At 34.1% G+C, this 20,473-nt stretch overlaps 1 protein-coding gene across 2 annotated transcripts in view; it reads left to right on the forward strand.

Moving 5' to 3' along the window:
* Nucleotides 1–20,473, forward strand: part of LOC117179099 (protein CASC3-like) — a 217,134-nt gene that overhangs the window by 108,077 nt on the left and 88,584 nt on the right. For both annotated transcript variants that reach the window (XM_033370758.1, XM_033370759.1), the window contains 3 exons: nt 3,898–4,043; nt 4,136–4,545; nt 5,498–5,749. In XM_033370758.1, the coding sequence (XP_033226649.1) occupies nt 3,898–4,043; nt 4,136–4,545; nt 5,498–5,749 (808 nt within the window). The remainder of the gene's footprint in view (nt 1–3,897; nt 4,044–4,135; nt 4,546–5,497; nt 5,750–20,473) is intronic.

Below are 20,473 nucleotides of genomic sequence, written 5' to 3' on the forward strand. Positions count from 1 at the left end.
TTAGCGATAACATCTCTTACTGCGACTTTCTTGATATGAGGATACTTTGCATTCAATCTCGTCCTAAAATTGTATCCTTTTTCGCTTTTAGTTTTAAACTTCGCACTCACAATGTAGAAAATCGTCAAATTCTTCTTTCATTGTGGTATCTCACTTGATGCTGTCTCACGGTATTTCTGATAAGGTGCTTGGCTGCAAATAGCTAACGCTAGCTAAAGGATCCTTAGCCGGCACAGTTGATTTTCCACTGCTTCCCGTTTGTCGCAGATGTTCTTGTTGGTCAGCTGTTCGATTAATGAGAGCTACCTGGTCAACTCGCATCTTGAGATCACTTCCGTGCCGCATTTTGTGCCCCCCAACAGTGGCTCTAGAGGTGCCCCGACGAGCCTCGGGAAGCGACAAGCGTTTCAAAGTCTTTAATGTGCTCTCAATAATAACTTATGGTTTTGGTGTTCCTCTCATTCCCTTTCATCTTCGCTCTCTGCCTGTCTGGAATGGGAAATCCTGTAAGTAGCTGTGCTATCGCCAACATAGCCGTCAGAGTCATAAGAGGAAAGCTCAAGCCTTATTGCCTTAGCAGGCTAATCCATTTAAGTCCTGTTGCACTGCGGTTAAACCCTATTGCACTATGACAGCCACGGACAAAGTCAAGTGACTGATAAAATGATGGAGTTGTATGCTCCAGAACCTGCGATCATAGTTCCTTAAAGCGTCCAATCCCGACGTAACCGGAACGTGCGTGCCGTCGACTCCTGCTCCTTCTATCCTATAAGGTACGCAAGAATGGGAAATTTACTCAAGAGACTTATTACAACATCGTTCCTTAGAGTGCAGTCTATAGCCGCGGATAATCTTATGCGGCAGACCACACAGTTGCAAATGAAGGTTTCGCCTCTGGATACTTTTTTAGAGATACTAACCTTTGCACAATATTATGAGGAACAGTGTTGACGGACCAGATGAAGTGATCTAAGAAAAATGGCTGGGTGATGGAGAATGAGGAATTCCAGTAGATTTTACACTCATCATTCTGCAAAACGGACTATATTTTCCCCTATGCATTTGACAAAACGGACATTATAACAACACCATAGAAGTGCCGAAGATGGTAATATAATACACTTAGAGCTGTATTGGGTCTCTCTATGTACCCGTATACTAGTAGCTTGCATACTTTGAGCACACACTGAGAACATGTCGGACTGTTTTTGGCTCTTGCTTGCACGCTCGGCCGTTAATATGTTCTACATGTACATTCATTATGCGCTCACGGTTAATGAAGCTGCCTGCAACGCCGTATTGACAAGAAAAAATAAATCCCTTAGTCTCCGATCTCAATTCAGCATCTTTGATAGACATTTTGAACAGGTCAATCGATAGCTCTTCTCTATGTATAATGCCGTAGAATTTACCATGAACGGGCTTGTTAGCATGCTCTCTTAGTAGAAGCGCATGTTCGGCTTCTTTCGCATGGGTTTTGAGGACCACAGATGTTAGTGATGCTAGGCCATGTGTAATATCGCTGGAATCAATTGGGAGACCAATCTCCTCCTCTGCGGCACTCTTTGCGACATGGTATAGAAACGACGCAGCATTGTCGACTTTTTGTTGATGGACGAGTCGCATGCTCATAAAACCTCAAACCCCTTTATCTCGAGGGAGATATATACGAGGTACGGATATAATTCGGAAGCCTAAATTTCTCTGAGAGTTTGGCGATACTGTATTTCAAGAGCCGTTTTTACACATTTTGGGGTTCCGCATTATGGTATTCTGAGGTATGTATATATTTCTCCATTGCCCAGACTTTTAATGGAATTTCCACCTATGAGTTGAAGATTCTGATCGTCACGCATTGATATGTTCTCTAGTCTTCCTTAGTGTAGATGGACGCAGGCACACTTGTCCAATTCAAAGCTCTTGCCAATAGCTTTAGAGTACCTATTTGCTACCGCCGTAAGGATTGCAAGGTTCTCTTTTGAAGAAGCAAAGAATTTAAAGTCGTACATGTATAAAAGGTGATTGACCTTAAATTCTCTTCTATTCGGTGGGCCAAATGGATATTCAGAGCTTTTGCCTTGGAGCGCAAGAAATAGAGGTAAGAGGGATACGTAGAAAATCTCCTTGGAAGACCCCACTGTTATGTTCGGTATAACTGTTACTCATTTGTTTTTTGCTATATGTTTTGACAAATCTTGTCTGTCACTCTGTAAGACTCTCAGGTCTTAACGATCCGTACCGTGCGTCTTTCCGTTAACCACTGCGGGTTGCGTTCTCCGTCTATGAAAGTAGTAAATATACGAGCTTAGGTGCTGTCGCGTAAAAGTAAACTATTTGTCGCTAAACTTTTATGTCCTGCCATATTTTTTAGCTTCCTTTACGTTCCCGCGTTTCCTAATGCAAACTCTTGTCTTTCTGTGGCTTTTTATATTTTTTCGAATTAGGGTCTCATTCACACATTCCAATTACTCTTTCCGCGATCTTCCTGTGGATACGCTACCATTCATCTTACCTTGATATAGTTGTTTTGTTAGTAGTTCATCTTTTTTAACGCGATTAACATGAAATTTCTGCGCATTACATGCGGCGAAATACTAATAGACAGAGTGAGTAATGAGATAATTCTCAAAGAATGTGGCGTAGAGGTGACACTAGTTCACATTTTTGAAAGAAATTCTTTCAGATGGTTTGGGCTTGTTAAGAGGATGAATGATGAACGACTAACGAAACACGTGTATCAAGGTAAAGTAAATGGCAGTGTGCCCAGTGGCAGACCGCGAAAAGAATGGTAAGAATGTTTAAATAAGACCCTAATCCGAGGAGGCAGAAGAAGCTGTAGAAGCACAAGAGTTTGCCTGAAAAAATGTTTTAACGTGAAGAAAGTTAGAGAGGTATGCCAGGACAGAAAAAATGTATACACCATTCCTGACATTTTTTCCTTTCTCAATAAGTGACTCACCCTTCCTCCGAAAGGGAAATGGCTTAATGGTATAATAATAAGAAAACGGAATATCCATATTACGCAATGTGAAGCTGTCTCAAATAAAAATACAATTTTTGATTTTAGTTATGTTTTGTCAGTGAGTAATCTGATAATAGCGACAAACAGCTTATTTTTTCTGTTAGTATTCTTGAAGCTAATAAAAGCCAGATGATTTCGAGAGTTTAAATAATTAAAAGTTTCAATTGCATAATTTTCTGTAAATTAAGATTACGATACACGTCTTAAATAAAATCTGTGTTTTGATAGTTTATTAACAGCCTTAGTATGTTTAGCAATTTAAAACATCTCTTTAAAGTTTCGTTTGTATAGTTTGGTAGCCCTGGGCTGAAACCCTTCTAGTTTTGATGGGGTTGACGAAGAGCTTTTTGTTTTTTAAAAAGTTTCGAAAATTTGTGGGGTGCTTTTCGAATTTGAATCTACTCCAAAAACTATGAATTTTAAACTCAAAGTCGCTCCAATCACATAACATTTAGGTAATGCACAAGACGATAGAAGATCTGCATAACTAAGATTGATGAGCAATGGGTTATCAATGAAAAGACTGAACGAAAGATAATTGAAGGTCAGGCCAAAATCAGACATGGGTCAGAAGAGGATCAATATTCTCCTTTTCATAAGTAAACCTTGGGACCTACTTATTCAATTTGAACCCCATTATCCCTCAGGACGCCGTGCCCCTATGACACGGTCCTCATTTTACCCGCGGGACCCAACTATCCCTTGGTCCCTAGTGACTAAACTATTCCAAGGGAGATAATCTCTCCCAAATTACCCCACCTATCTTTCGGGGTGCTTCTTATGCTAAAATGATTTAAGGCTGAATTTGAAATTAAGGTTATAACAATTTGGGTGACTTAAAACTTTTAATTAATTAACCATTTTTCTATATGCAGGATTCACCGAAGCCAGAAGAACCAGTAATATCTTCTGCCTGGTATAGTAATAAATCAAAATCACCAGGTAAGGTGAATTTCCCACCTTTGGTGCCGCAGCAGGATGGTCATAAATCGAACCAGAACAGCGCGCAGAGCAGTAAATTGTAAGTAATTTGAAAATTTGTGTTATTTAGTTACATGTTATACTTATCGCAATTTTATAATTAAATGAATTTTATTATATGTTCTTGCGTAGAAACGAGAACAAAATTCCGGCGGAAGTGATAAATCAGACATGGAAGAGGGAAAACAAGCAAGCTTCTCAAATTCAGAGTTCTAATGGAAACACAGGCTGTAAAGATATAGATAAACCAGTAAGAGGAAAAGCCTTACCTCGAGATAGTAACAAGAGAAATGTTCAAGAATCGGCGAGTCTTGCAGCGAGCAGAGTACGTGGACGTGGCTTTAAAGCGAATACTAATAACAATATAGTCGGTAATCAAGGAATCGACTCGAAGCAAAAAGGACGTGGGCCTGGAATAATGAACCCAGGTAATAGACGAGTTAATGCTGCGCGTTATGACGATGAGCATCAACTAGCTAACGATGTTAAACATATGAACATTGCTGAATCTGCGTTTAATCATTCAAGTGTTAGACAGAATAGTGAGTATATTTTTAATTGTTTAATTTATTTAACTTGAATACGAATGCAGTTTTTTCAATTTTCCTAATTCATGATATAGAACTGTCAGCCACCTCCAAAAATGCACTTCTTATTTTAATGGATCTACGAGTACATATTTTGAGACCAAATTGGGCTTTGGCCCACATTTTTTAGCTTCTTAGCGGAAGAATGAGTTCGTTAACCAGTTGTTTTTAACCAACCATTCTGGTTTTATCCCTTGCAAATTTTATTAAAAAATCACAAATTAAACTTTTGAATTAAACGATCCAAGATACGTTAACAAAGTTTTGGTTTTAGAAATCGAAAGTACTATGAAAAAAATTGAAAATTCTAATTTTGACTATGTAATACAAACGATGCGAGTTACTTGAAAATATCTGCAATAGGAATTAAAGCTTTTCAAAAGGACTTCAAACTTTTATTTATCCATTTTTTAATAGAAACGTTTGTTTTATGTGGGGCGACGCAAATTTATATAGAATGATCTAAAATTACCATCTTGAGCCAAACGAAGTAAGATATGTAAACCTTTACGAGGAAGGACTTGTGGCTTTATAAAACTTCCACCAAATTTTCCATGTATGCTTTTCAGGGCCATGGTATGATATTAATAATTAAATAATAAGGGTTTTCATAAAGGATATAATACAATTTGTATACAAGTTTTATTTAGAATGATAGAATCTAGGTGGTTTGCAATTGAGTAGCTAGATTGGCAGACAATGGGGACTTATGCGAGGAATGAATGTCTGAGCGCGATGGTCGAAAATAGCTAAGCGAAACGGGCGATAAGAATGTGCCCACCGGCAGATGGGCAGCTTTGTTAATTATTGGATTATACATTTTTCGATTTAGCCGTATCTTTAATGTTGCGTAATACTATAACTTGTAGTAATAAACTATAAAAATTAATGTTTGGTGGCGTTTTAGAACACTTTCAAATACAATCAACCAGTCAAGAAAGTTCAACTGCAATTCCACCGCGGTTGCAACAATCACGTTCACAACAACCGACGCATCAACAGCAAGTGCATTCTCCACCACCTCCGGCACCTCAGGATGGAATTGGAAATCGACCAAAACGATACTCGAGTCTTCGACAACGACCTCCTATCACGGAAGGACCGGGGCAGTCAAATTATCAAGCACCACATGCGCCACACACATACTATCCAACTCAAGGTAATGATTATAACCTGAGTATTATTAAACACGTTCAGTTTGTATTTTAAACCTACATATATACTTTGGAAAATTTTCCTTGGTATCGTTCATGACGAACTTGACATTAAATTATCATCCGAAGTTTCGACAGCTCTATTGATACTTAACCCAAAGAATTTAGTGAACTTAAATATATACGGCGAAATGCCGGGAATTCATGAAAAGATCTGCGAAATCTCTGGTCATAAATTTAAATTTTTATTTTTGATTTAAATATCGTTGATTCATTACCTGCCAATGAGAAGATAGAAAATTTTTTATATTTACTTACCAAAATATGGCGTAGGCGCTACATTTTTTATTAATGCTAGCGTAAAATTCAAACTCAGAGAAACAGGCTAAAGTACTTAAATTGGAACTCTTAAATTTCTAACCTTTAAAGTTGTAGCTGATAACATTTTTAACTAAACCCTAAATAATTTGCGCGTATAAAATGGAAGCACTCAACTATTTAATTCAAAATAATTAAAAATGTTATGCATTTTTTATAAAAAGCGTAAATTTTCCGTTTTCTCCGTGAATTTGATTTTTTTGTGCATCAATAATAAAATCTGACTTGAATTGTTCCGATACAGGCCATAATGTATATTATAAAAGCTGACTTGCTGACTTTCGTGACGTGAGGCTTGAAACCTCGTTAGTTACTAAAATAAACCTAAATATCTTGACATCACCTAAAATATTACTTTTTGTTTAAAATATCACTTTTCAGCTCAATTTTGTTTTAAAAAAATTTAGGGACCTTCATTTTCAAACCTAGACTTTTATATAATACATAGATAAACGTTTATTTTTCGTTTCGGTAAGTTCATGGACTAGAGAAACTTCAGAGGTATTTTCCAGTCATTCGTCATCGAACAGGAAGGAACACATCACAAGTCACTGGGCACCGGGACACTCTAAACACGTTCTTAGAATATACCTCTATGCTATGTGATTTGACGTATTTAAGACATCCTTTGGATCTTCTCATGTCTATAAAAGGTCCTCACGACGTAGAAGAATCACTTTCTTATAAATAGCAAATGTGTACAGGGTAAATTACGGGTAGAATATATGCAAATGACGCCAGGTAATATACGTACCAATTCCTGGATGGAATTAGTCCGAATAATAGTTTCTAAAATAGTGATTTGGAAGTTGCGTATTCTATGCTTGTCACCTAATGCCCTCAAAAGGTATCCCCTACGTAACTGTGTATGATTAGTGCATTCTGTATTAATAGTTGAGATTGTCGGCTCTAGAAGAAACAGTTTGTTTCTACAGGAGGTAATTTACATGGCGAATTAATACATTTGAGTTACGCGAAGCATGCACAGTTCTGCATTGTGACCTGTTTATAAAAATTTACTGAGATATGTTTCTTGATGTGCCTGGATTACATTTCACTATTTAAATAAGCAGATATTTGATTCTTCGTACAAAAATCATTTTCAAATGTTCATAGGATTCGAAGATATGTCGTATGTAACTCGTTACAAAACTCTTTTAAAATAATGGTCTTAATGTAAGTAATTTAATGAAATAAAAATGGGAAACTGGGAAATTACCTGGAAGGATTTACCAATTAAAAACTTAATTACTCCATATCACTCGCATTTGTTACGAAAAATATAATGTGCAGCAGGTCCTAAAAGTGCACTTCTAACTAATGTGAATTGCAGAACTTCGGAAAAACTGACTAATTTCCACACTTGTCACATAATATTGACTATTTGTTCACACATAGAATGTAGCTGTGTTTATTACGTACATAGCCAATACGGTAATGGTTTATAAATTGGTCAATATGAGTTGTTAAAATATTTCTAACGCTACTTAAAGTTCAAAACTTTTATTCCTGGAGATGCATTCATTATATAATATTTTCCAAGACTGCAATCAAAAAATAGTATATTGTACCCCAAGGATGTGAAGTAGTCTTTTTACGTCCGAGAGTGTCTTTGCAAGAACGAGGGGAAGCCGAGGCGTAGCCGAGCTATAAAAAACACACGAGACTGTAAAAATACATCTTCACCTTTTCTGTACACGCGATACTTTATGTAATAAAAGTATAGATTTGAGTTTACTCATGAAATCACGTCTCATATTTGAGGTTACTTTAAAGAAGAAGTACGGTACCGAACAGCACGCAAGGGGAAAAATAACGAATGCGAATGCGCATATTACGGTACAGTGCACTTTCTCTAGCTAGAGAGAATCGACAGATATTTAAAGGACTGAATGCAGATCCTCAACTCATTGCTATTTCAGGCGAAAATTGCTTACGAACAGGAACAGGGAGCCCCTGAGAGGAAGAAAAGCACATAATGTTATGTAGCTTATGTAGTTATAAAAAATAATAGAGACTCGGGATTCCCTGAGTTTCTGCTGATTCTTTTTAATACCAACATATTAATACCAAGAGATATCGCACCTGTAAATTCTCCTAGGGAAATAGAGTCAATTTTCGAGAATGAGAAGTGCCGCATATACTGTAACTTTATATTCTCGATAATTGTTTCTGTTGCACACTCGAGGCCTGACATAGTTCTTCTTGACATCATAGCCAAGGATAATGAAAAGAAAGAGATATAGAGACCTTATAAAGGAGTTGCTAAGAATGAATAAGGCGGTCGTCCTTGGGTCGCTCCGTGTCCTCAGGGAGTATGAGACTTTTTCCGGATCGCCGTATTGATTCCGTCATAGACTGTAACCACCTATCTAACGGTCGTGAGGCGTGGTTATGGCTGAAATTTTACAGCGATTTCGCTGGGATCGAGTGCAGTTTTTCAGATTAGCACCCGCTCCCGGAGAAATTCTGCGGCTGTCCTTATAACAAACTTTTATATATAAGTTAAAACAAGGCAAAATTTTAACCTAAAAAATTAGTATTTTCTTTTCTTTTTATGTGAGGAAGTCCTTGCATCCCCTAACAGGGTCCTCAGCTTCACTTCCACCGGGAGATTTGGGAATTTCTCGCAGATCCTCGTGTCTGTACCATGGGACTTGGTCCTCAGACATTTCGTTGTGCTTGAGTTTGCTGGAGTTTTTTAAATCTGAAAGACATAAGGACCCTATCGAGATTCCACGATCTCCATGGTCCCTTATATTGTATTTTGCGGTTACGTCTACTAAAACACGCCCATTAACTAGGAAAAATCATCAAATATAAACATCCAAAAAATTATTAAGGTTTTGTTGGGCGCCAGGCGCACATGCGCCGAACGGACACTCAAGACACAAGTAACTGGGCGTGGGCCTGGTTTTTGCTTGGACCAGCTTCAGCCCTTTAAATCAGCTGTGGGTTGGGGGGATGGATCAGCTGCAATAATAAAAATGCAAGGTTGTTGCATAAAACAAAAGAAATATTATTCTTGTGAGTAAAACCTAGTAGTGTCAGGCAGGCGTAGTCATGCGGGGAAAAGTTACATTTTACAAAGGGAAAATGGGAAAGCGACAGCAGTATACATTAAGCGGTAGCTCATGGCCACGCCTGACCTATGGACAAAAATAGACAAAACACAAAAGAAAAATGAGTTGTCCACGTCAACGCGCCATATTTATACCACTATTGATTTATAAATACTGTGCCGATGGCAATTTACACTCAACCGCTCAAAGCCAAAGAACAAACAAATAAAGTAAAACTACGCGTTGCTGAGTCATTCAGCCGATACTCCAAGAATCAAGAAGGCATGCCAAAATCAAATTCCGTGAAATAATTACATGAATAATTAATACACTGTTTTTCTTTTTGAAACAAACTCATTATCTCGAACGGTAAATTCAAATGATCCGTTGTAAAAAATTCGGCATCAAACGTTTATATTAAGCCTGAGGCCAAAATGGTGACGGCGGCTAGGCGGTTTACTAGAAACGAGGTGGTTATACCGAGACACACGAGAAGCCTGATTCCTTCAACATGAAATCGCGAAATATAATATAGGGCACCATTGGAGACCGTAGAGTCCCGTTAGGACCCTCCTGTCTCAAATCGAGGAAACACCAGCAAACTCAATCTCAAATAAATGTTGCATAGTCTAAGTTCCATGGTAAAGACACGAGGATCCGTGATAAATTCCAAACCTCCAGGTGGAAGTGAAAACTGACATTACCTCAGCTAAATTCTCACACTGATTCGACGTTAAGACATTAATTCAAGAAAACTAAACGTAAGTCGTTCGTCTGTGTTAGCGATTCCCCTCTGTCTGGCTGCTGTGGTGTGGTTGCTGTACTCCGCTCGACTAATTTTCTGCCGTACCGCCAAAACGAAAGGAGATGCAGGGGCGGCTATATTAAAGGCTGAAATAAAATAAAATATCTAGGATTGATCCGAAGCGTTTCCTGTAAATGAGTAAGCTCTCGTCTGGTACGAGAATTGTCCTCATTTGTCAAAATATATGACAACAAATCGGGCACAACCAGACCTGTTTTGCATCACATCGCGGGAGTATGAAGAGGCTGGCTTCTCGGCGAGTGCTGTAGCCAGGTTCCGAGAATATTGGAGACAGCAACGGAAAGGCGGGAACTAGATTCAACACGATCATCTCAATTCTTATCAACGACTGCACTAGCAGATCTCAGTCCTCTGTGTACACTAAGGCCTCCAAAATCCTTCGATGTCCATGGTGGTTTGAAGGCCGAGACAAGATCATAACACAAAAAATAAATGAAACGCAATTAATCATAGGTTCTTAAATCTACGAAAATGTGCCTTTGGAGTATGGTGCCACGCATCGGGGGTACCCGAAATCAAATAAAGAAATAAAAGAACAGAAATAAAATACTAATTTTCGAGATTAAAATTTTGCCATCCGGGTATTTTAAAAAACTTAAAATAGAACATTAAATACAAAATTGGATACAGAACATGTTTGCTCATTTTCCGAGAGAAAAAGGACAAAGATTAGACCTGCTGGGGATATCACGATCTAAAAAAAAACTGCTATACTTGCTCTACCAATAAACTCATACGGAAATAAGTAATGTGGACATTACATACGCATTGAAAATTCATTTGGATCATTCCACGTTTAATCCAAATTTTTTATTGTCCTAACCAATTTGTTCTCTTGTTCTAAAGCGAAAAAAATCGATACGTATTTTTTTACAATGGACAAAAATTGTACTTGGATCAAGTAAATTTTACTTGGTTCAAGTCAATCACACTTCAAGAATATATATTCTTAATGTAAGAATATGTAGTATCGGAGCAATAGACTAGTCCTTCAACTTAGCGAAATTTGTACTTGAGAAGAGTCTGTTAGTTAAGATATCTGAATTATAAGCGACAGTTTATGAAAATTCATAACACTATTTATCCCAAGAAAATTATTTTGAAGTTATTGTTATATAATCTTCATTTTTCAAATATTAAAATATGTAATTCGCACACACGGTTACTTAAGCATATAATTGCACGCCTAAACGCTTTGAAATATCGTACTCGCGGAGGATTCTAACCCTACCTAAACTAGTGTAAATTTTATAAAATATCTGCAGTAATAAAAAATTTAAAAAATCAAGGGAAAAAATTCTTTAATAACCTTCATGACCAAAAACGATTTTCTGCTGCACAAAAATCTCCAGAAAATGCGCAGTTTTCAATTTATCCAACTTTTTTTGTATAATACTCGCTTACTCAGTTTTTAATGCAAAATAACACTTTGTAAACGATAATTGAAAATATGTGAAACAACGAATTAAGTTTTAATTATTTAACAAGGGACTCAATACTTTTTGATTTTAAATATTTAAAATGCTTAAAAACGGCATAAAAATAATCATTAATAAAGAAAAGTTGCAAGTATAAAAATGCTGCAATAACATCAATAACAAAAAAAGAATGTTCTGCTATACAAAAACTTTCATAAAACGCACAGTTTTCAATGTATCCAATTCTTTTATCAAGATTTTTTTATTCAGTTTTAAATATGGAATAGCTTTTCTAAAACAACCATTTAAAATAGGTACAAAAATAATTGAACTTCACCTATTTTACAAAGGGCTCAATACTTTTGTCTTTAAAGACTTAATCCTCTTAAAAACTGTTAAACTCAGTTTCTAATTTAAAATATAAGTTTCTAAACAATAATTTAAAATATGTAGACAAAAAATAATCCCTAGTTTGAACATTACCTATTTCAAGAAGTACTTGAAGATGTATAAAGACCTTATAAGAAATTTTCGACGGTTATATCCGGGATATCTGTTAAGCTAATCGTCCTCATCATCGGGGCTCTTGCAGATGCCAAGTTTTTACTAATCAACAGCCTGAAAAGCATCCCTGTGTGTCAACAAGATGCTTAGACATTCGCTGGCAAAATGCAGAAGGCGGTTAACTTAAGTTTCCAGACATATACAGCTTATACAATTAACAAAAATAAATCCAAAATTCGTTTTTCAAAAATCATTCGAAGTTTTAGTTTTTGAGTTAGAAACTGTTTAGGCTAGACCAATCAAAATTGTGATATACTTGGGTGCGTGAGCGGGAGTCTAGCGCAGTGTTACTGAAGCAAGCGGTGCGATCGGGTTAGCGACGAGAGAACTGCGTTCACTACACTACGTCAGGCCCCCACTCACAAACGCACGACTATTTGTACCGCTCTCCTGATTGGTCCAGCTTAAATATTTTATAACTCAAAAAGTAAAAGTTCAACAGATTCTTGTAAAAGGAATTTTCGATTGATTTAATTTAATTTTTATACAGTCATACAAGTCCGAACACATGAGTCCGGGATACCCGCAGGAAGTAAAAAAGAACTGATTCTGACGATGAGAGACAGAAATGTCAAATTTGTTCATTAAAACAGAGGAAAGAAATGACCCTGCACGAATATTCGTAATATTATAATAATAATTAATAATAATATAATAATCAAATAAAAATAAATGAATGTTAAATTAAACACTGATAATTTTATATTAATATTAAATAAATTTAATTTAAATTAATAAAAATTAATATAATATTCATAATTCGTGACCAAAGTCATAACCGACGGATACTAACTAGGCACTGGTACTGGTGCTCTTAGAAAAATCCTTCGCTAAGATTATCTTCAATAAAATGAATAGGAGGAAAAGTAAAAATTGAAAGCTATACTAATTGCAAAAAAAGGGGTTAAAAATTATATATATTGCACGGCTTCGCGTTAGTACCATCTCACGATGCAAGATAAATTACTGTGCAACTCTAAACATTTTTATGCAAGTTTGTGAAAAACATCTACAATTTCGGCCCTTACAAATTTTCATAGCAATACATAGTAAATGATCTCGACTCGAAAAGAGTGCAGATGTCAAGTCATTTTCAGCGCCGCTAGCTCTTGGATGGGTGACCATCTACGTCGTACGACCGTGTTGTGTACTCGAATTTCGAAATGCCGGCTAAACCCAGGATGTGATTTTCTGCAGTTTTCCTATCATCTGGCCAAATGTCAAGGCAAATGGGAGTATTCCGAATAAACTCGTATGTAGTCGCATTGTAATTAAATTGTACTAAAATTCATACAGTTATTTTAAGCCCACTTCAGTGAAAGAAAAATTCTTAAATGCGCATACGTAGAACAGTTGAGCCCTCTGGCGGTATATTTACTCATTCTAAAGGACTCAAATGAGATTTTAGTAACGAGTATGACCAGTGTATTAGATACACCTGTTTCAGCGGAGTTTTAAACATAAAAAATCATGGTACAATAGGTAATTATAATACTGGTTTTATGTTCGATTGAGTGATTAATCACAGTAAAATATATTGAAAAATATATTGCAAGAGAAAATATACTATAGAAAATCTTTATGAAGCAAAATATTCAATTAAAGAGATTATTAAATTACTGGAAGAAATTATGAAAAAGAAAAAATACTGAAATTAATAAACAGGAAAGTTTATGTAATTATAAAGACTTTTTCATTCTTATCAAATATATAGTGCATACATTTTCTTATAAAAATCAATTTGTTTAAAATGTTCAAATGACTGAAAATCTAAAAAAAAGTAAATTGCTGAATTTTTTTATGACAATTATTTGAATAATAAATCATTATTTGAAAAGTATCATAGGAAAAAGTGATTGGAAATACATTCTTTGTTGATTCCATAAAAAATTGAGCATATTCTTCATGAAATGGCCAAACTTTTAATTTAATAATTAAAGTAGTTAAAATAATAAATATTGAAATTTTAATAAGTATAATTATTCGGAAAGACATTCTTAGTTAATTTTGAAAAAAATTGTTCTTATTAGTCGAAAAATAGCCAAATTATGAATTTTTAAAATAAAGTTTTTAAAGTAATTAATAATTCTTGTGAATTTAACAAATAGTTTAGAAAAGAGTTACCGCAAAGACAAGCTTAGTTACATCCGTGAACAAGTTGTGTTTAATAATTGAGAAAATATCCAATCTCTAAATATGTCTTTAAACATTGTTTAAGTAATTAATTATTCTTGTAAATTTCCAAAGTATTATAGACAAAAATTATCGGAAAGATATTCTTAGTTAATTATGTTGAAAAATTCAGCGTCTTCGTAGAAAAAACCACTCTTAATTTTGCAATTGAAATTGTTCAAATAATTAATAGTTCTTTTAAATTTCCAAAGCAAAATAGAAAGAGACACCGGATAGACATTCTTAGTTGACTCCGTAAAACAAATTGAATCGTAGAAAGGAAGCCGAATTCTTCATTTTTAATCGAAAATGTTTAAATAATTAACACTTCTCGTAAATTTAAAAGGAACATGGAAAAGTGTCATCGGATAAACATTTTTAGTTCACTCCAACAACTAATTTATTCCTAGAAGAAAGGCGAAATTCTTAATTTTTGATCGAAAATATTTGAATAATTAATACTTCCTGCAAATCTACCTAGCAAAATAGAAAAAAGGCATCGGATAGACATTCTTAGTTGACTCCGTAAAAAAAAGAATCGTAGAGAGAAAACCATACTCTTAATTTTTAATCAAAACAGTTTAAATAATTAATATTCTTGTAAATTTGCAGAATATCATAGAAAAGACTCATCGGATAGAAATTCTTACTTGATTTCGTAAACAAATTGGCTCGAAGAAAGAAATGCAAGCTCTTGATTTGTCATGGAAATTGTTTAAATAATTAATAATTCTCGTAAATTTACAAAGAAACATAGAAAAGAATCATCGGATAAATTTTCTGCTTTCACTCTTTAAACAAAGTGACCCGTAGAAATGAAGCCAAACTCTTAATTTTTAATCGAAATTGTTTAAATAATTAATAGTTTTTGTAAATTTACAGAGAAAAATATAAAAGAGGAATCGCAAAAACATTCTTAGTTCACTCCGTATACAAATTGACATGTAAAAAAGGCCAAACTCTTAACTGAAATAGTTTAAATAATTAATATCCTTGTAAATTAGTAAAGCGTCAGACAAAAAAAATCATCGAAAAGATATTTTCAGTTAATTTTGTAAAAAATTTGAGATTATTGGTAGAATAAAGACAAAATTCTTAATATTTTTTATCTAAATTGTATAAATGAATAGTGCTTCTTGTAAATTTGCAATGCATATAGAAAAGAGTCATCACTCGGTGAGCAAATTGACTCGTAACAAAAAGCCAAACTCCTAAATTTTAATCGTAATTGTTTGAATAATTATTGTTCTCGTAAATTTACAAAGCAGAAAAGAAAATACTCATCTAGTAGACATTCTTAATGGACTCCGTAAACAAATTGGCTCGTAGAAAAAAGCGAAACTCTTAATTTCTTATCGAAAATGTTTAAATAATTAATACTTTTTGTAAATTAACAATGCAACATAGAAAACACTTATCTGGAAGACATTCTTAGTTGAATCCGTAAACAAATTTACTTGTAGAAAGAAAGCCAAACTCGTAATTTGTAATCGAAATTGTTCCAATAATTAATACTTCTCGGAAATTTACAAAGACACATAGAAAAGAGGCATCGGAAAAATATTCTTAAGGGGGCGACCCATCTAACGGCTTCAAAAAATCGATTTTTTTTGCTTAAATGGAAGCTAGTCATCCCAAAAACATGCTGTGAAAGTTTCAGAGTTGCAGCTGGATTCTTTAACCCCTAAAAGGCGCCCCGCGCGCCTGGCGCTAGCCTGACGATGCTGCTTTTTTTCAACATGTAAATCTTTAAACGCGTTTTTCTCAGTTTCAAATTTTCCAAAACTGCCCGCAAGATAACTCAAAATGTATTTGACCGATTGAGTTCTCCTTGCATACACATATAGTTGAAATGATTATCTTCTGTGTGAACATCTCTGAACTGGAAAAAAATTTCAAACAATTATATTTTAAACAATTTCATGCAAATTTTTTGGTGAAAATCAAACTTTTTTTAAAAGGACGCCATTTTGTCAAAAATGATTATCTTTTGACTTTTTTAGGTTCGCATAGAAGATATGAGTATAAAATTAAAGAAACTTTTTTGCTTTTTCGTTTCAGACGAATCTGTGAGAAGCTAGAGCGCGGGCAGTTTTGCATCTTTCGGCTGAACATGTTCGACATCTGCTCTTATAATAAAATATATAATGCATAGTGATGGCTGAAAAAAATTTATTTCTTAGTTGAAAAGTGCCTTAATAAACCATCAAAGTTGTGGAAAAGATTCGTTATATTCTTCATCCACAAAAAAATTCCGAAAAATACGCTTATTTTTGAAGTGTAACATGGGTCGCTCCCCTTAATTGACTCCGTACACAAATTTGCTTATAGAAAGAAAGCCAAACTCTTATTTTTTAATCGAAATAGTATAAATAATTAACAGTTCTCGTAAAGTTACAAAACAACATAGAACAGAGTCATCGGATAATCTTTCTTCTTTCACTCCTTAAAAAAATTACTCGTAGAAAGAAAGCAAAACTCTTAATTTTTAACCGAAATTGTTTAAATAATTAATAGGTCTTGTAAATTTGCAAAGCAACATAGAAAAGAGTCATCGGATAGGCATTCTTCGCTAATTTCGTAAACAAATTGAAGCGTAGAAAGATAGCCAAACTCTTAATTCTAAAAAAAGGCGAAACTCTTAATTTTTAATCGAGATTGTTTAAATAATTCATAGTTCTTGTAAATTTCGAAAGTAACATATAAAAGTTTCATCGCATAAACATTCTTCTTGCACTCCGTAAACAAATTGACACGTAGAAAAAAGGTGAAACCCTTAACTTTTGATCGAAATAGTTTATATCATTAATATTCCTGTAAATTTGAAAAGCGCCATAGAAAAAAAATCATCGAAAATATAATCTTATTTAATTCTGTTAAAAAAATGGTATAATAATTAATATTTCTCGTAAATTTACAAAGCAAAATAGAAAAAACTCATCGTGTAGACATTGTAATCGAAAACTTGTAATCGAAAACGTTTAAATAATCAATAGTTCTTCTAAATTTACAAAGCTGCAAAGAAAAGAGGCATCGAAAAAACACTGTTAGTTGACTCCGTACACAAATTGACTTATAGAAAGAAAGCACATCTTCTTTTCAATCGAAATTGTTTAAATAATTAACAGTTTTCGTAAATTGTTAAAGCATCATAGAAAAAGTCATCGGATATATATTTTTCGTTAAATCTGTAAACAAATTATTGCGTAGAAAGAAAGCGAAACTCTTAATTTTTATTCGAAAAGGTTTAAATAATTAATAGTTCTTATAAATTTACAAAGCTACATTCAAGAGACTCATCGGGTAGACTGTCTCAGTTGACTCCGTAAACAAATGAACTCGCAGAAAGAAAGTCAAATTCTTAATTTTTAATCGAAAATGTTTAAATAATTATTAGTTCTTGTAGATTTACAAAGCTACAAAACTATTCTTGTACATTTAAAAAGCGCCGTAGAAAAAAACCATTGGAAAGATATTCTTAGTTAGTGCTGTAAAAAATGGAGCTTGTTCGTAGAAAAAAGATGACACTCTTCATTTTTTAGTCTAACTTGCTTAAATAATTTATTAATAGTTCTTGTAAATTTATATAGCAGCATAGAAAAGTGTTATCGGATGGACATTCTTAGTTGACTCCGTAAACAAATTTTCTATTCGTCGGAAAAAGCCAAACTCTAAATATCTTTATGAAAATTGTTGAAATAATCAATAAATATTGTGAATCTGCAAAATATCCTTCAAAAGTATTATTGAAAATACATTCTTAGTTGATTTTGTAAACAAATTAAGCCCGTTCTTCAAAAAATAGCCATTCATGAAAAATGTTCAAATGATTAAAATTTTTGGAGATTAAATAAATGTTAAAAAGTGAGCTCCAGTCGAATTTTGCACGATCGCTGTAACTTATTATTATGAATATTTACATTGATAATATAAACATATGCCTCTAACGTGCCTTGACGCAGTGGAGCTGGCGTAACGCTTTTACCATGGCAAGCTAGCTGTAACGAAGTAAAGATAACAGTGTGGGAAGCTTGGACCAACTTTCAAATATAGGATTGAGTCATTGATTTGATTACAAAATCAGTTGATCAAAAACTTTTGGTAATTCTGAGATTTTGCGGATTTTCATAGTACAGTGTCAATAATATATACAACAACCCGCTGAAATTTAACTTCGATCGATTTTACTGCGAGGGTGGTTTCTTAGAAATGTTAGAAAATCTTTGCTTGTATCATTGTGTTAATGAAGAAATGAAGGGTGGGTTTCTAAAAGGAGCTAAGGGACATTTTGACGAAAATGGGTTTATTGGCCTAACAATTATTTAAACATCACTTACACGTACTGTTGAAAGAATTTGTTTGAAAACCATTTTTTAGTATAGTAATAAAAAGTGGTGGGTATACCGCAGGGTGTCAAATCACATGCTTCACTTGACCCTTATGCAGCGTATTATTTAAATTTTTTAATTTTCTGACCTTTTGCCAATAATACTGATCTTCTTAAGCGATTTTTAATAATTAAAATTAAAAATTAAAATTTTCAAGTAAAATACTGGTGCCATCCTGACCTCAAACTTGAAAAATTTTCCAATTTTCTTTTATTTCTTAAATACGTAGTTTTTGTGATTTAACTATAGTTTGGTGTTTATTCGGCAACAAACTGTATTCTAAGTAATGTCAAATTTAATATACAAATAATCACATTTAATTACTTTTAAGAGCAAAAAAGCGAAAAAAAGTCTTTTACACCGTGATACCGTCACACACAAATTTAATTTCCTTTGAACTGAATAACTTTATAAGATAAAAATTTTTTATTTTCTTTCAGCGTACCCATATTTTAAAAGTGTATTTTTATTTTTGTAAAAAATTGAACATTTTATTTTTCAATCGCTGCCTTAAACCGATTTTCAAAAACTGTGAAATTCTAGTGTCAGCAATCTCGATCGATTTTCTCGGAACTGGTTAACAATTTTACATCAAACTTTTTTTATCCATATTCACACACTCGTTATCTCAGAAGCCTGTTTTTTTCACTGAAACACATTCTAACGAATCTTCCCGCGGAGTGCCTCTGGGCACGCTCCCATTGACTTTACCTTGATACACTTGTTTCCTTAGTCTTTCATTTTTGATTCTCTCAACATTTCCGAACCATCTTAACCGATTACCTTCCTATGTGCCAACTAGTGATTCTTCTGCACCACATTCTTCTTCGCTTTAATTTTACTCTTATCATATTCTAGATAAGTCCAAGTTTCGCTACCGTATAGTACAGTCGGTTCAAATATAAAATTATGTATTGCCATTTTAGCCTGCAAGCAGACAGAGTGGCTCTAAAGCTTATTATACCCTACAACTTTTATTTTTTCCGAGGAAATCCCAACAGAACTAACAGCAGGTGCTTGTTATAAATTTTCAAACGCTGTTATCTTTTCTATAATAAATGCGATAGGTTTTTTGTTATATTTATGGTAAAAATTGATGTGCTTGTTCGGTAAATACCTAATTTTTAGTTGCTGAACCACTTTTACTCTCTCCAAATCTTTATTTTTGTGCAAAAGCGTTCAAAAATGTTTAACTTCGCATTTCGATACATTGATCATCGTGGAAGGAATGTATATATTATACATCATTAAAAAGACAACAGCGTTTGCAAAATTTAGAAAAAGAACCTGCTACTAGTTCTGTGAGGATTTCCTCGAAACAAATAAAAGATGAACAGGGTTTGATCCACCATTTAAGTTGTAAAGGACAGGATTTTTACAAAAAGTTTTTCAATGATACTGTTATCAAAACAAAAGAAACAAAAAAATCAAGTTCACCAATGAAAAGAAAAAAATGCGCAACCAGGATGCGATTAGATAATCGCAAAAAATTTTGATTTTATTGTTAGGTTACTAAATTTGGTTTGCTCTTTTTGCTGAGAAACTACTCTTCTAATTTTCTCAGACTAAAAAAAAAAATTATTCAGAGGTTGCGAGCATCCAATTGAAAAAAATGATTTGATACTCATTCCCACCTTCAAACATTTTTTTCTGATAAGAAAAGTGCAAATTGTTTAAATGAATATTTGTTCTGATTATAAGAAAATATAAGAAATGTTTTTATACAAAATAAGTTATTCTTTCTGCCTCGTTTTTATGTATATTACTATTTCATCAAACTTTAGTGACGGAAGAAGCTAAAGACTGAAGACAGGTTGCCTTCGGGGCAAATTCACGCTTATAAGGACTGGGGGTGTCGTTCCCCACTCCTAATCATGGGCCCACAGGACCGTACGATAGCGGGGTACTTGTAACTTTGTTA

This window comes from Belonocnema kinseyi, chromosome 8, assembly GCF_010883055.1.
Source record: "Belonocnema kinseyi isolate 2016_QV_RU_SX_M_011 chromosome 8, B_treatae_v1, whole genome shotgun sequence".
Taxonomy (NCBI): domain Eukaryota; kingdom Metazoa; phylum Arthropoda; class Insecta; order Hymenoptera; family Cynipidae; genus Belonocnema; species Belonocnema kinseyi.